Source organism: Lissotriton vulgaris, chromosome 5, assembly GCF_964263255.1.
Source record: "Lissotriton vulgaris chromosome 5, aLisVul1.2, whole genome shotgun sequence".
In the NCBI taxonomy this organism is placed as follows: Eukaryota; Metazoa; Chordata; class Amphibia; order Caudata; family Salamandridae; genus Lissotriton; species Lissotriton vulgaris.
Genome location: NC_141693.1, coordinates 1,898,183,240 through 1,898,197,047, shown reverse-complemented (window position 1 = coordinate 1,898,197,047; position 13,808 = coordinate 1,898,183,240). Strand labels below are relative to the sequence as shown.

At 45.2% G+C, this 13,808-nt stretch overlaps 1 protein-coding gene across 1 annotated transcript; it reads left to right on the top strand.

Moving 5' to 3' along the window:
- Positions 1-5,602: 5,602 nt before the first annotated feature.
- Positions 5,603-11,499, top strand: LOC147717660 (uncharacterized). The gene is made up of 2 exons (XM_086920545.1): positions 5,603-7,154; positions 10,682-11,499. Exons 1-2 carry the CDS (start codon positions 5,603-5,605, stop codon positions 11,302-11,304), a joined length of 2,175 nt encoding a protein of 724 aa, XP_086776671.1. The 3' UTR covers positions 11,305-11,499.
- The last annotated feature ends 2,309 nt before the right edge of the window (positions 11,500-13,808 follow it).

The following is a 13,808-nucleotide window of genomic DNA, read 5'->3' as shown; positions in this document are numbered from 1 at the left end:
GGAACAGTTGAATATGCCTGACATTTCTCCTACAGGGTATAATAAGGTGAAAATACCATTGGTGGGCATGAAAAATGTTCAATTAAGGTTTAAAGACAGGGAAACTTTTGGTCCAGTGTACGTAGTGGAATCAGGATCCAATCTGTTGGGTTGGGTTCACCAAAAAGAGCTGGGTATCATCCTAGATCCCAATAGTATTGAACAAGTGTTGCTCACTGACAGGTCAGGAGAAGGTAGAAACATTTGTGAGGAATTTAGTCAACTATTCAGAGACGAGTTGGGTTGCTTGAACAGGTTCCAACACAGAATTAAGTTGAGATATAATGCGAGACCAGTGGTACACAAACTACGCCCTGTACCTTTAAAACTGAAAGTACCCCTTGAAGAAGAACTGCGCAAACTTTGTGAGTCAGACATAATACAACCTGTAACCTGTACAGAGTGGTTGGCTCCGATCGTCATCGCGGCTAAAGCCAATGGGGAGGGTATCCGCCTCTGTGTGGATTTGCGCAGCCTCAATGACAATATATGGGTGGAAAGACATCCCTTGCCCATAATAAATGAAATGCTGAGTACCATGGGTCCAGCTAAGTACTTCAGCGTAATCGACTTGTCCATGGCGTATCACCAAATTGAACTCCATCCAGAATCAAGGCCTCTCACGGCGTTTATCACCCCGGTGGGAGCATATATGTTCAAACGGATGCCATGTGTTTCCAGGACGACATCCTAGTATATGGCCAAACTGAGGAGGAACATGATGGCGTTGTGAGAAAGGTGTTCAGCAGGCTTATGGAGGCAGGCCTGACTGTAAAGAAGGAAAAATGCAAAATAAAAGTTAAAGAGGTTGAGTATCTAGGCCACAAGATTACAGAAGGAGGATTCAGACCAAAGAGCAGCTTGATCCAAGCGGTGAAGGAAGCACCAAACCCTAAGAACAAGGAAGAACTAAGGTCCTTCTTAGGCCTTTTGGAATACATGTCAAATTATGTGTACAATTTCGCTGCCAAGTGTGAGCCCATGAGGGAACTCATGAAGAAGAACAAGGAGTTCATATGGAACAAAGAACATGATGATGTAGTAAAGTCACTAAAAGAGGAATTGATAACCTCCCCAGCGTTAGGAACCTTTGATGCATCTAAGAAAACCATCCTTGCCACAGATGCGTCCAACAAAGGTCTGGGTGCAACTCTGATACAAAAAGATGGAAAAGAAGAGGAAATCATTGCGTTTGCCTCCCGAAGTCTTACAAACCCCGAACGGAACTACTCCGTAATCGAAAGGGAGGCCCTGGCTTGCTTCTGGGCCGTCAGGCATTTCAAGTTCTTCTTGTGGGGTTTGAGATTCTCCATCCGGACTGACCATAAGCCCCTCACCTTCATCTTTTCCGTGAAGGGTTTAGAGAACTGTACTCCTCGCATCAGCAGATGGATCTTGGGCCTGGAGCACTATAACTTCAATGTGGAATTCGTGCCCGGAAAGGAGAACAAGATTGCCAATTTCCTATCAAGGTCACCGTTACCGGACGTGGGAGAAAAAGAAGAAGCCCTAGACAGTCCTATATTAATGATGGAGATGCCTGCTATCACGAAAGAAGAGTGGGAGAAAGAAACAAAAGAAGACAAGGAAATAGAGACACTGAAAGAATACATGGAGAAAGGATGGCCGAGCAAGAAAAGTGAACTTGAGGTTAGCATAGAAGAGTACTGGGAAGTGAGGAATGAGCTAAGCCTTATAAAAGACAGGATCTATCGTAATCAGAGAGTGGTTCCTCCCAAGGGCCTCAGAAAAAAAATAATCGACTTGGCTCATGAAGGCCACCTAGGGCGCAGCCTTACTAAAGCGAGAATCAGATCCAGTTTCTGGTTCCCCAAGATGGATGCCATGACTGAGCAAGTTGTTAAGGATTGTGAGGCGTGTGCTAAAAACGACAAGTCCAAGACGGTACATAAGGCACCATTGTCCCCTGTGGAAGTTCCTACCAAACCATGGAGCAAGCTGGCCATGGACATTATCGGACCCATGCAAGATCTAGGAGAAAGAAGGAGATTCATGCTGGTCTTGATTGATTATACAACTCATTGGATCAAGCAGAAGTTTGTCCACTCAGTCACGACGAGGACGGTGGTCGAGTTCTTGAATGGCATATTCTTTGAGGAGGGTATTCCAGGGGCCTTGGTTACAGATAATGGGGTGCAGTTTTGCTCGGAAGAGATGCGTGCATTCCTCAAGGATCTGAACATTAAACATGAAACCACAGCTTTATACTGTCCGAAAGCTAATGGTCTGGTTGAGCGGGCAAACAGGATCATCAAGGAGCACATCCAATTGGCAGCAACCAATGGGCATGATATTGAAGAGTCCCTTAGAAGGTGTCTGTGGGCCTACCACACCTCCCCAAATAGGGTCACGGGCATCTCACCCTTTGTAGCACTGCGTGGGCGAGAACCCTGCACCAAGTTAAATCCCAGTTGGCTTGGTGGGGGTGAGCCCAGAGTAGTGGACAGAGAAGCAGGTGCTGAGAAAGTCCGAATTCACCAAGACAAATACAAGCAGTGGTATGACACTAAGCATGGAGTGAAGGATTCCAAATGGGAAGTAGGTGACAGGGTACTAGTCAAGAAGAATCTCAAAATGGGAACCACCCAAAGTAAATATTACATGCCTTGTAAAATTGCCAAAGTACTTAAGAATGTGGTTCAACTTGAGAATGGCCAATGGTGGAGCTTCGACAAGATCAGTAAATGTGCTTAGCTTGTTTTGTGTTGGGTTCATTCCCCTTTTGATGCTATTTACTATTTTATCCCACTGTCGTGGGTTCCAGTTTTTACTCTGTGTCACCCCATGAAAGGGAGATGTGTTGTAACTTTATTCCCCCCAATGGTACGTCCCATCCACCCCTTCCCCTCTGACCCAGTTGGTATGTCCTGCCTTGAAGCTCATGATGGAATGTTGGGACACTCTCCAGTGAGGAGAGTGGATGGTTAATAAATGGACTTGTTCATCTGGCGTCTTGCTTCTAGACTCCTTTTATGAATTTAACAGTGATCTCATGTTCTCGACAAATAGGTTAGTATGTCATCTAGTGAAAAGTGTCGTAAAGGATTTTTCCAGGTAGTAATTGTTGACAGAGAACATCCACGATCTATCATGACTATCTGTCTTGAACTGAGGAAGCTGGAGGAAAATGGTTTGCAGATGTCAGTTTACTTTACCAAGAGACACGTTCATGTCTTTTACCGGTCACTAAGATAGCTCTTGACTGTTGACTCATGCCCCTAAAACTAACATAGCGGATGAAAAAGTGGACTCTGTTATCACCACCTGTGGGTTGGTACGTGAGTGGATGCTCTCCATTTCAGGATTCCACAGGTTAAGCCCTGGGACAGGACTGGCAGCTCAACTTTAGGGTATGTATAGACCGCCTCCAATGTTAAATTGTTTGCTCAACTGGGAATTGAATACGACTTTTATAAAACATGATTTTTCCCCTATCTTCAGGTATGTTATGCACTAGAGATATATCCAGACCCCTGCAGCCCCATCATGGCTCATAGACCCCTTGAGGCTAATTTGACCTTTAAGGTGATAGAAGACAAGGGAATCTCGAGAAACCTTAGTTATCAATTCTCTAGGCCCACTTTGGTGACTGAAGGAATGATGGAGAACAGACCTTGCTACATTAGAGGATGATGATTGGCTTGAAGCTAAGATGCTGGCAAGCACACTGGCAGTCTCTTCCAGGATGTGCCTGTTGCAATTTCAATATTTCCACCAAATAAATTATACCCCTGAGAAGCATGCAACAGCAGACTGTATCCGGTGTGGGTGAGGGATGAGAACCTTACTGCACAGCATGGGAGTGCTCCCACATCTGTCCCTTTTGGTTCATGAAATACCCCAAGCATGGGTCAAATGGAGACAAATTGCTGTTCAACATTGGATTTTTGGTGGCCACAAGGGTATAGCCAGGCACTGGGGCATAGCTGAGCTGCCCACAATTGCAGAATGGCTCCCAGGCATGGATGTCTGCACCTTGGCGAATGACACAGTATATAAATCCCGAGATTGCTTGGGGAAACACAAAAGGGTATGAGGTAAATGGCTGGAGCACTTTCATGATCTGTTCTCACAGGCTGCCTGAGACTACTTTCCAAGACGTGATTGATATTATTCTGATTACTGGCTCTACCGCTGTTACCAGAGGATGCTGCAACATACATGATATATTGTATGGAGGTTAAAGGGTAAACATGCTGTATACAGTTATATTTTTCTTTGTTATGAAAAAACAAAAATACATTTTAAAAAACCTCTGCAGATTCAGTGCATTTAACCTCAGCTCGTTGACTTAGGCAACCGAAAAGTCCATGTGAAAATCCTGGGAGGAATGAGTAAATACCAGTTGAATCAGGTGCCGTGTTCTTGACTCCCCCTGTAGTGACACATTTGTGAGGGGACTCTCATTGTCCCACTTTTAATCATCTATGGCTAGATCCCGGTCATGTTGTTGCATCATTAGTCTAGAATTGATTTCATTTAACCCTCTTCTTCCCCGTGCATTCCTAGCAAGATTCTAGATCTCTTGCTTGTTTGTTAAGGAGTTGCAGGGGAAAGAAGTCCTGTGTAGGCTGCATCCTTCCTTGCTCCTGTGTTCTTTATTATTAAACCACTTAACTTCAATTCTCCGTGTGGTTTGGACATTACAATTTGGCGATGATTTCTAAGAACACCAGGAAACTCTTGAACCCCTTCATGGATTTTGATTATTCTTAACCTCGTTTGGATTTGTTCGCTCTTGAAGTATTTGAGCCTTTCTTTTGGATCTGATTTATGAGAGAAGCTATTATTTCTTTTGTGGACTACTCCATGCCAACAACTCCACATCGAATTTGGACTTCTGGAAAAGGACTCGTACATTTCCCTTCACATCGAATATACTAAGCAACTTCTGGTGATATTTTATATTGCAGTGCCATCTGGTGGTCGTTTTAACTTTCATTCTCTAATTAAGAAGTGATATTTTTACTTTTGTGCATCTTACGCTCCATTTTTCAACTATCTGAAACAGCTTACTTTCAAAAGTATTTTCTTTGTACCTCATCGGCTGCAAGCTAAGGCGGCTTACTTTCGAATGTAAATAGCTGTACTCCATCGCGCAACGAACCTCTATCTTCTGGCCCCTGCTGTGACGCTGTGAAAACTCTATTGAAGCGCGGCAAGTATTATGTGCCTGTTTGTGTTACTTCAGCACGTCCTTCATGCAAAACTCGTCATCACGAAGAGCGTTACGTGGCGGCCATATTTTATTTCTAGCTTTGGATGTTTCGATGACAACTCTATGGCTCCGCAGGGGGAGCGGCGCGAGACGTCTCCCCCTGCGGATTTTTGCACAGATGGTAGGGTCCAGGAGCGCGAGGCAGGGAGAGCGTTTAGGGCAGATTAGACGGCGTTTTTTAGTGAGGAGAGCAGGCGTAGGTAGATAGAGAGGGCGTTTGTCAGTAAAATCAGAATAGTGAGCGTAGATAGTGTTTATATTGATATTACTGTAGAAAATAGTGTATTTAGTGAGAGAAAAGGAGGGTTTTGTTGAAGGGGAGAAATGGATATGAGTGAAAATTTAATAGCTGCCTTAAGGGTAATACAGCAGGAAGGTAGGGAGGCCATGCTGACACAAGCAGCACTTGAGGAAATGCTCCCCCCGAAGCGCCCACCACGGAGACAAGCGGCAAAAGGGGTTCAAATTGCCATTGAAGCCTGTCAACCGGCTTCTGTCAAGAGGAAGAAGGTGAGAGCTCGTTCCTTGAGCGCAGGTGCGGAAGCAGCCTTAAGACCTGTGGAGATGGAAAGGGGTACAGAGGAGCGTAGAGCGTCTTCCCTCACACGGCAGAAGGCAGCAAGTGACTTTGGAGCTGAGGTAAATGTGCAGGTGGCGGGGGTACCTTCAGGAGCGGCTAAGAAGGGTACACAGGTAGCCCTGAAGAGAAAAGGGAAAGAAAAAGCGATTAAGAAGGTGGCCCTTACGCAAGACAGAATAGGTGAACAGGGGTTGGCATCACCTTCCCACACCTTTAGCTGTCTTCCCGTGCGGGATGCGACGGGCAAGGACTATATGCAGAGTTCTGCCAGTCAGAACTTCATCATGAGAGGGGGGTCGGGTTCTTTAGTGGCATATTCAAGCGACAGCGAAGAAGAAATAGTTTATGACACGCAACCCACCAGTGCCCCCCTCATTCAGCTGATTCCTATCCCTATACCTCAGAATAGTGCCAGGCTGACAAGAGTGGTGGAGACTGGAGCGAGGAAGCCCCCATTGGTTTCAGCGGTGGGGCATCAGACAGGTCAGCGAGAGGGCCCAGGTCAAGGGACTCAGGATGTGAGTGATTCTGAGGTAGAAGAAGAATATTATGAAGAGACTGACTCAGAAGTAGAGGGCGAGCAGGACCAAGGACATGGACTTTTGCCTAGGGATCAAGACGCCGGGCAATGGGACACTCAATATGTTTTTCCATGTGCACGCCCTTCACCATATGATATTCCACACAGAAAGAGCGCGCAGGGCGAGAGCGGAGACGGTCAGTTGCTTTGGGTGGAGCGCCCAATGTTCACTGACAAACAAAATGTGCGCCATGTTTCCAGAGAGGTGGCTAACTCGAGAGCACAGCGCGACATGGTTGAAGCGCAAATGGTGAATTCTTTGAATGGGCCATTTGTTAATGCGGCTGCCCCTATAGTGTCAAGGTATGCGGGGGAGCTTGATCAAGTTTACTCTAGCGAATCCAGAGCGGATTTTGTGCGATCAGATAGGCCTCAAGAGCGGAGTTCAAGTCTGATTTGGTCACAGTTTGATGGGGGGGTGGGAGACGGAGCTTGCCCAGGGACTAGTGCTGGTTTTCAAGGGAGTGGTGAGTTTAGTCAGGCATCCAGGAGTCAGGCTGGGAATTTCAAGAAAGGCAAAAAGAGTGTAAATTCAAAACAAAGTGTTGGGGGTAATGTGGGGAAAGAGGTCAGGATTGGGGGGGGGGCAACGAATTCTTCTTTGTTGTTCCAGAGGTCAAGTGCGGACTCTTCGGTTCAAAATGTGACACCACGGGACTATCAAGAGCGGATGGCTCCGACTGAATTACAGCGGCGGGCAGGACAGCTACCATGCGGTAAGCATCAATGGTGGGCAGTGTGGGATGAGGGAAGGAGTGACAGAGTGAATGTCAGGCAACTACCTGTGGTGGAGTTTGTGGGGGGAGGTGAGGGCAGAAAGATTGTGGTACCACGTGCCGTGGCAGTTCCAGGTAAGCTGCAGTCCAGTACAGCAACAGGCACGTTAGATTTACCCCAGGAGTTACCGGTCGTGGTGGGAGGGAATACACAGGAGGCGGCGTCCGATCAAAGAGTAACTGTTAACGTTAGGCAGAAGCTTCCCTATATGGGTCTGGCGATGCCTTTGGGTTCTCACTTATCAGAAAAAACTAAACAGCGAATTTGGAATCACGAGTTTGTAGATATATTCAAGTTGCTTCACCGAGATCTACAGGCCAAAGAGGGGTCAAAAGAGGAAGAATGGGAGTTGGCGCGACGTCCCAGGGTGCCTCGCACGATTGAGAACTGGACCTCAGCTTTCTTGATTTATGCGAGCATCTACTGTGAAAGGTATCCTGACAGATCTGTGGCCTTGTACAAATATATGGACATAGTCAGGAAGGCACATTCACATTTTGGTGGATACTCTTGGCTGAATTACGACGAGGAATTTAGAGCTCGTATTAGCATCTGTGTAGAAAAGCCTTGGGGTGATGTGGATTCAGAGTTGTGGCTTCAATGGATGTCCACGTCTCATCCGTCAGCTACGACGCATACAGCAAGTGGCTTGCCAGTCCCATACCGGCCCTTTCTATGGCGTCCCGCTCAATTTGGAGCGGGTACAGGGGGAAGAGGTTTCTCTTCAGGTACAGGAGCCTGCTGGAATTACAACAGGGGCATGTGCAACAGGCCATTATGCCGTTTCAAACACGACTGTTCCCATTGTGGGGGACGGCATCCGCTTACGCAATGTAATGCACCGGCAGGGAATTTCGGTGGGTACAGAGGCGGTGACCAGCAGCGGTTCCCAGAGCAGGGGGGCTGGGCAACAAGAGGTAGAGGTGCCCCTTTCCATACTTTCCCAAAAGGCGCCTACTCCAATTAAATTGAACAACTTAGTGCCCTGGTTAAATAGATATCCTGATACTGATTCAGCAGCTCGATTGTTCTGGGGGTTTCAAGAAGGTTTTAAACTAGGATACCAGGGGCCCAGGCACCGGAGGTGGGCGGACAATTTACGTTCGGCGAAGGAACTGCCGGAAGTGGTCCGTAAGAAGCTTGCAACTGAAATCGAAGTTGGTAGAATAGCGGGCCCTTTCCGGCATTGCCCTTTGCCGAATCTGATGGTCTCCCCTCTTGGAGTTATTCCCAAGAAAGCTGCTGGAGAATATAGGATGATACAGCATTTATCCTGGCCAGAGGGGGGATCTGTCAATGATTTTATATCAGAAGTCGACACATCAGTATCCTACACAACAGTCGATCAGGCAATGGAGCTTGTGACAAAAATGGGCAAGGGAGCTGAAATGGCCAAATGTGATGTTCAATCTGCTTTTCGTTTAATGCCAATTCACCCTACTGACTTTGAACTATTAGGAATGTTCTTTGAAGGACATTATTTTGTCGACAAGGTATTGCCAATGGGCTGTGCGGCCTCTTGTGCGATTTTTGAAATGTTCAGCACATTCATACAATGGATTTTTCCCCAGACGTGTCCTGAAAGTGTCAGTTGTCACTACTTAGATGACTTTCTGTTCATAGGAAAAGCAAACACTGGGCAATGTAAACAGGCATTGATGCATTTTCAGAGATGGGCTGAAGTTTTGGGGGTCCCGTTAGCACCAGACAAGACCGAGGGACCGGATACAGTCATAACCTTTTTGGGCATAGAGTTGGATACCAAACAGATGTATGCGCGCCTCCCACGGAGTAAAATCTGTGAAATTAAGGCTTTTCTCCTCACGATTATGGATACCACTAAGATTGAAGTGAGGCAGGTGCAGCGTTTGTTGGGTTATCTGAACTTTGCTTGCCGGGTGGTGAGGGCAGGGAGGACGTTTTGTCGACGTCTAGGCATGGCTTTATCAGGAGCGTATCTCCCACACCACAGAGTGCGAGTGACGAAACACATCAAGGAAGATTTGCGAGTGTGGCTGTGCTTCCTGGACAATTTTAATGGTGTACCTTTACAGTTTGTGGATGACAACTTCATTTGGCAAGTTCAAATATACTCAGATGCAGCGGGATCCATTGGTTTCGGTATCTTCTGGGAAGGCAGGTGGTGTGCAGAGGGTTGGCCAGTACATTGGAAGAGTCAAGGCAGGAGCATAGCCTTTTTGGAGCTTTTTCCACTGATAGTAGCATTGCTAGTGTGGGGCAAAGAATTTAAGAACAGGTCAGTGTTATTTCATGTTGACAACATGGCAGTGGTGAACTTGATAAATAACCAAAAGGCTAAGGATGTTAGAGTGTTGCAACTACTGAGGATGTTTATGCTTTTAAGTCTGAGTTTCAACATGATGTTTAAGGCTAAACACGTCCCAGGGGTTAATAACTCCATCGCTGATGCTCTTTCCCGATTTCAGTGGCAGAAGTTCCGCGAGCTGGCGCCTGGGGCAGATTTCCACAAAACGACAGTGCCGCACAACATATGGGCCCTAGGGGAGTGAGGATACGTCAGATAGTCGAACAGTCCATTGCCCCTTCGACTAGAAGAAGCTATGTGCAGGCGTGGCAAGAGTTTGTACAGTACTCACAGAGTTTGGGCAGATCTGAGTCAGTGGGGAAGGTCAAAGGTAGTATCTGTGATTTTGTTTTGACTCTCATAGATAAAGGTTTGTCACATACAACCATAGCAGGAAAACTGTCAGGCTTATCATTTTACGGTCAGTTGTTCTGGGGTTTTGACCCGGTTGAGGATCAATTAGTTAGAAGAATGTTGAAAGGTGTACAGAGGGGGTCAAGTGTTGTTCAGCAGCCGCGAGCTCCCATCACTTTTGACTTATTGCAGAAGTTGTTAGATCAGTTGGGTTTAATTTGTTATGATCTTTGGGAGGTGGGGCGTTTTCGGTTAGCTATGATTTGGATGTTCTTTGGGGCTTTCAGGGTGTCGGAAGTTTTGGGGGTGGGAGAGGACACAGGTTTATCCAGTGCTGAGATTTCGGTAGGAGAACACAGATTAGGAATTTGGGTGAGGAGGTCGAAAACAGATCAGCTAGGCCGAGGGACGTGGGTTTTTCTGAACAAGAGTGGGGTAGCAGATTGTTGCCCGGTGCAAGAGTGGGTTCATTTTGCTTCTGGGGACAAGTTTCAGAAGGGACCGATTTTCATACATGAATCTGGGAGGAAGATTACAAGTTCTCAATTCTTAGCAGTGTTAAGAAAAGCGCTGACCTTTATGGGGGAAAACCCGCAGTTTTTTGCCACACACTCTTTTCGGATAGGGGCGGCTACAGAGGCTGGCAGGTTGGGTTTAGGTGTGGATGTGCTAAAGCGCATAGGCAGATGGAAATCTAGCAGCTACAAACGTTATGTTAGAAAATGATTTTGCTGTTGTTTTATAAAACTGATAGGTTGTGTGGGTCTAATTTTCATTTCATTCCAGGTACAGTGCGGGGGGCAAATTCGAAGTTTAAGAAACAGACCTGGATGGTGGGACATTCGTTTATAAAGTGGGCAGCCCTGTTTGCGGAGAAGCAGATTTACGGAAGGTCATTGGGTATCCCTAGCGCGACGCACGAGGTAGTATGGAAGGGTAAAGGAGGAATGAAGTGGGTTGATTTGTTTCCTACTCTATCGCAAATGTTCCACGTACGAGGATGCCCGGATCAACTGGTAATACATCTGGGTGAGAATGACTTGGTTAAAATGTCAGGACTCACGCTCATCAAGCAAATGCAACTTGACTTGACAGTTTTAAGGATAAATTGGCCGACCACTCGTGTGTTTTGGACTGAGTTTGTTTACAGACAATCGTGGCGGCAGGCCAGGTCCCATGGAGCAGTCGAAAAGGCCAGGAGGAAACTAAATAAAGCCATGAAAGTTTTTTGTAAGGTTATGAAGATTGGGGTTTTGCGACATGAGAGCATCTCGGGTAGCGAGAGCCACCTTTTCCGGGATGACGGGGTTCATCTGTCCCAGATAGGCATGGCCTACTATTTAGTGGAAATAAGAGACATGCTTGCACAAGAACTACAGGTCAACGTTTGGTGCAATTCCAAGTTATGAACAAGATGTTTGTGCTATTTTAGGTGGGGACAGGAAAACTCGTTGGTTTTCCTGGGTGGCATAAAATCCCCAGGGAAGAGAAGCCTAGAGCGGGCTCCTCTAGTTATTAGTTAGATAGGGGGAATTAGACACAACAATGGAGGGGAAAAATGGAAGGAAAATGTTGGGGAAGTTATTGATGATTAGTTGATGGTTTCGGTATAAAGTCCAAATTTTGAATGAAATTAGATAAATAAATAAATAAATAAATGGTTTGCGTTCAAATGCCAAAGTTACATGATTGATGATCTGTTGGGAAATTTTATGATTATTTATATCCTGAATAAAGTGGCCTTTTCTGCTATAACAAAGCGAGTGGTCTGAATTCATGGGCAATGGCTCCGCAGGGGGAGCGGCGCGAGACGTCTCCCCCTGCGGATTTTTGCACAGATGGTAGGGTCCAGGAGCGCGAGGCAGGGAGAGCGTTTAGGGCAGATTAGACGGCGTTTTTTAGTGAGGAGAGCAGGCGTAGGTAGATAGAGAGGGCGTTTGTCAGTAAAATCAGAATCCCACCCACCCACCCCTTTTTAAAAAAAAAAAAAAAAAAAAAAAAAAAAAAGCATGATGTACTTGTTGGAAGGCTGGTACATTCATGAGTTAAGATTTCTAATCTTAGTTGCCACTTCAGGATGCGTTTCCCAAACAGATGGCTGCGGCATAAAATCCCCAGGGAAGAGAAGCCTAGAGCGGGCTCCTCTAGTTATTAGTTAGATAGGGGGAATTAGACACAACAATGGAGGGGAAAAATGGAAGGAAAATGTTGGGGAAGTTATTGATGATTAGTTGATGGTTTCGGTATAAAGTCCAAATTTTGAATGAAATGAGATAAATAAATAAATAAATAAATGGTTTGCGTTCAAATGCCAAAGTTACATGATTGATGATCTGTTGGGAAATTTTATGATTATTTATATCCTGAATAAAGTGGCCTTTTCTGCTATAACAAAGCGAGTGGTCTGAATTCATGGGCAATGAAGCCTTTTACTGACTAGGGATCATGGGGCATATTACCAAGCAATAGCGATAATTATCGCTATTGCTTGGTTAGAGACAAAACTTTATCGCTGAGCTGCGGCGATTTTTACCGCAAATAAACCTTGGTATTACCAAGGTTTATCGCAAATGCGATAAAAATCGCCGCAAATGAATGAATATCGCTGAAAAGTCAGCGATATTCATGCATTACCGAGCTAATGCTCTTAGCCATGTTATCCACCTCCCATTGGATAACATGGCTAAGAACTGCTCAGGGCAGGTGTTAGCTTTTGGAGATATTCGCGCTTAGCGCGAATATCTCCAAAAGTTGGTAATAGGAGATAGCGATGTTAGCGACTGTTTTCAGTTGCTAACATCTTGGCACGCCCACTTTGCATATCATAAGTGATAAATATCACTGACATGCAAAGTGGGGCCCAAGATGGTCGCTATCTCCTACTAGCTGTAGCTAACTGGTGTTAGCGACAGCTAGGTAATAGGGAGATAATTTTATCTCCGCTTTCTTGGCTTTTAAAGCCAAAAAAGCGGAGATAAACCTCCTTGATAATATGCCCCTAATCTATTACACAAAGGATTATAAGTAAGCTTACGCTTTCTGCTACAACAACCTTTGTTTTTCACTTAAGAATCCTTCAAGTAAGACGCTACTGTGCATTTATTTCTTTGTTTAACTGCTTGGATTTAAATATTCATTTTTCTTATTGACCACTCAAGAATATAGTCTTCATCTACACCTTCATTGTTTTTCTTCTGAGAGTCATTTCTGCAACATGGCTACTCAGAATTTTACAATTCAATCCCCACAAGCTTTTTGGCCTACTGGATCAGAACCTTGCATGAAATGGCCACAGTGGAAATCTTATTGTTTAAACTTTATTGAAACTATAGATGAAGATGGAAAGATGAAGCCAGAAAGGAAGAAAAAACATCAGGATCTAGTAAAGTTTCCTCTTCTTCCAGAAATGTGAACGCAAGTCCTACCTCTGTCATTGATATCAATACTCCTGTTGTTACATCTGGTAGTAGTATTGATCCAGTATCTAAGATTGTTTGTGCTCCACCTATAAATGATAATAGTCTTCCTTTTGAATTGGACAGTAATGTTGACATGTCTAGGAAACGTATGTGCTCTAAACCCAAATGGTTGGAGGATTTTGTATGCGGAGTCTCTAGTTTTTTTTTATTTTTTATTTTTCCTTACGGAGGAAGATGTGTCATGTTGTTGCATCATTACTCTAAAATTGTTTTCATTTAACCTTCTTCTTCCCCATGCAGTCCTAGCAAGATTCTAGATCTCTTGCTGGTTTGTTAAGGAGTTGCTGGGGAAAGAAGTCCTGTGTAGGCTGTGTCCGACCTTGCTCCTGTGTTCTTTATTAATAAACCACTTAACTTCAATTCTCCGTGTGGTTTGGACATTACAATCCCCCCTAGTGTTGCTGCTGGTATCGGTACAGGAGAGTAAGGGTTAT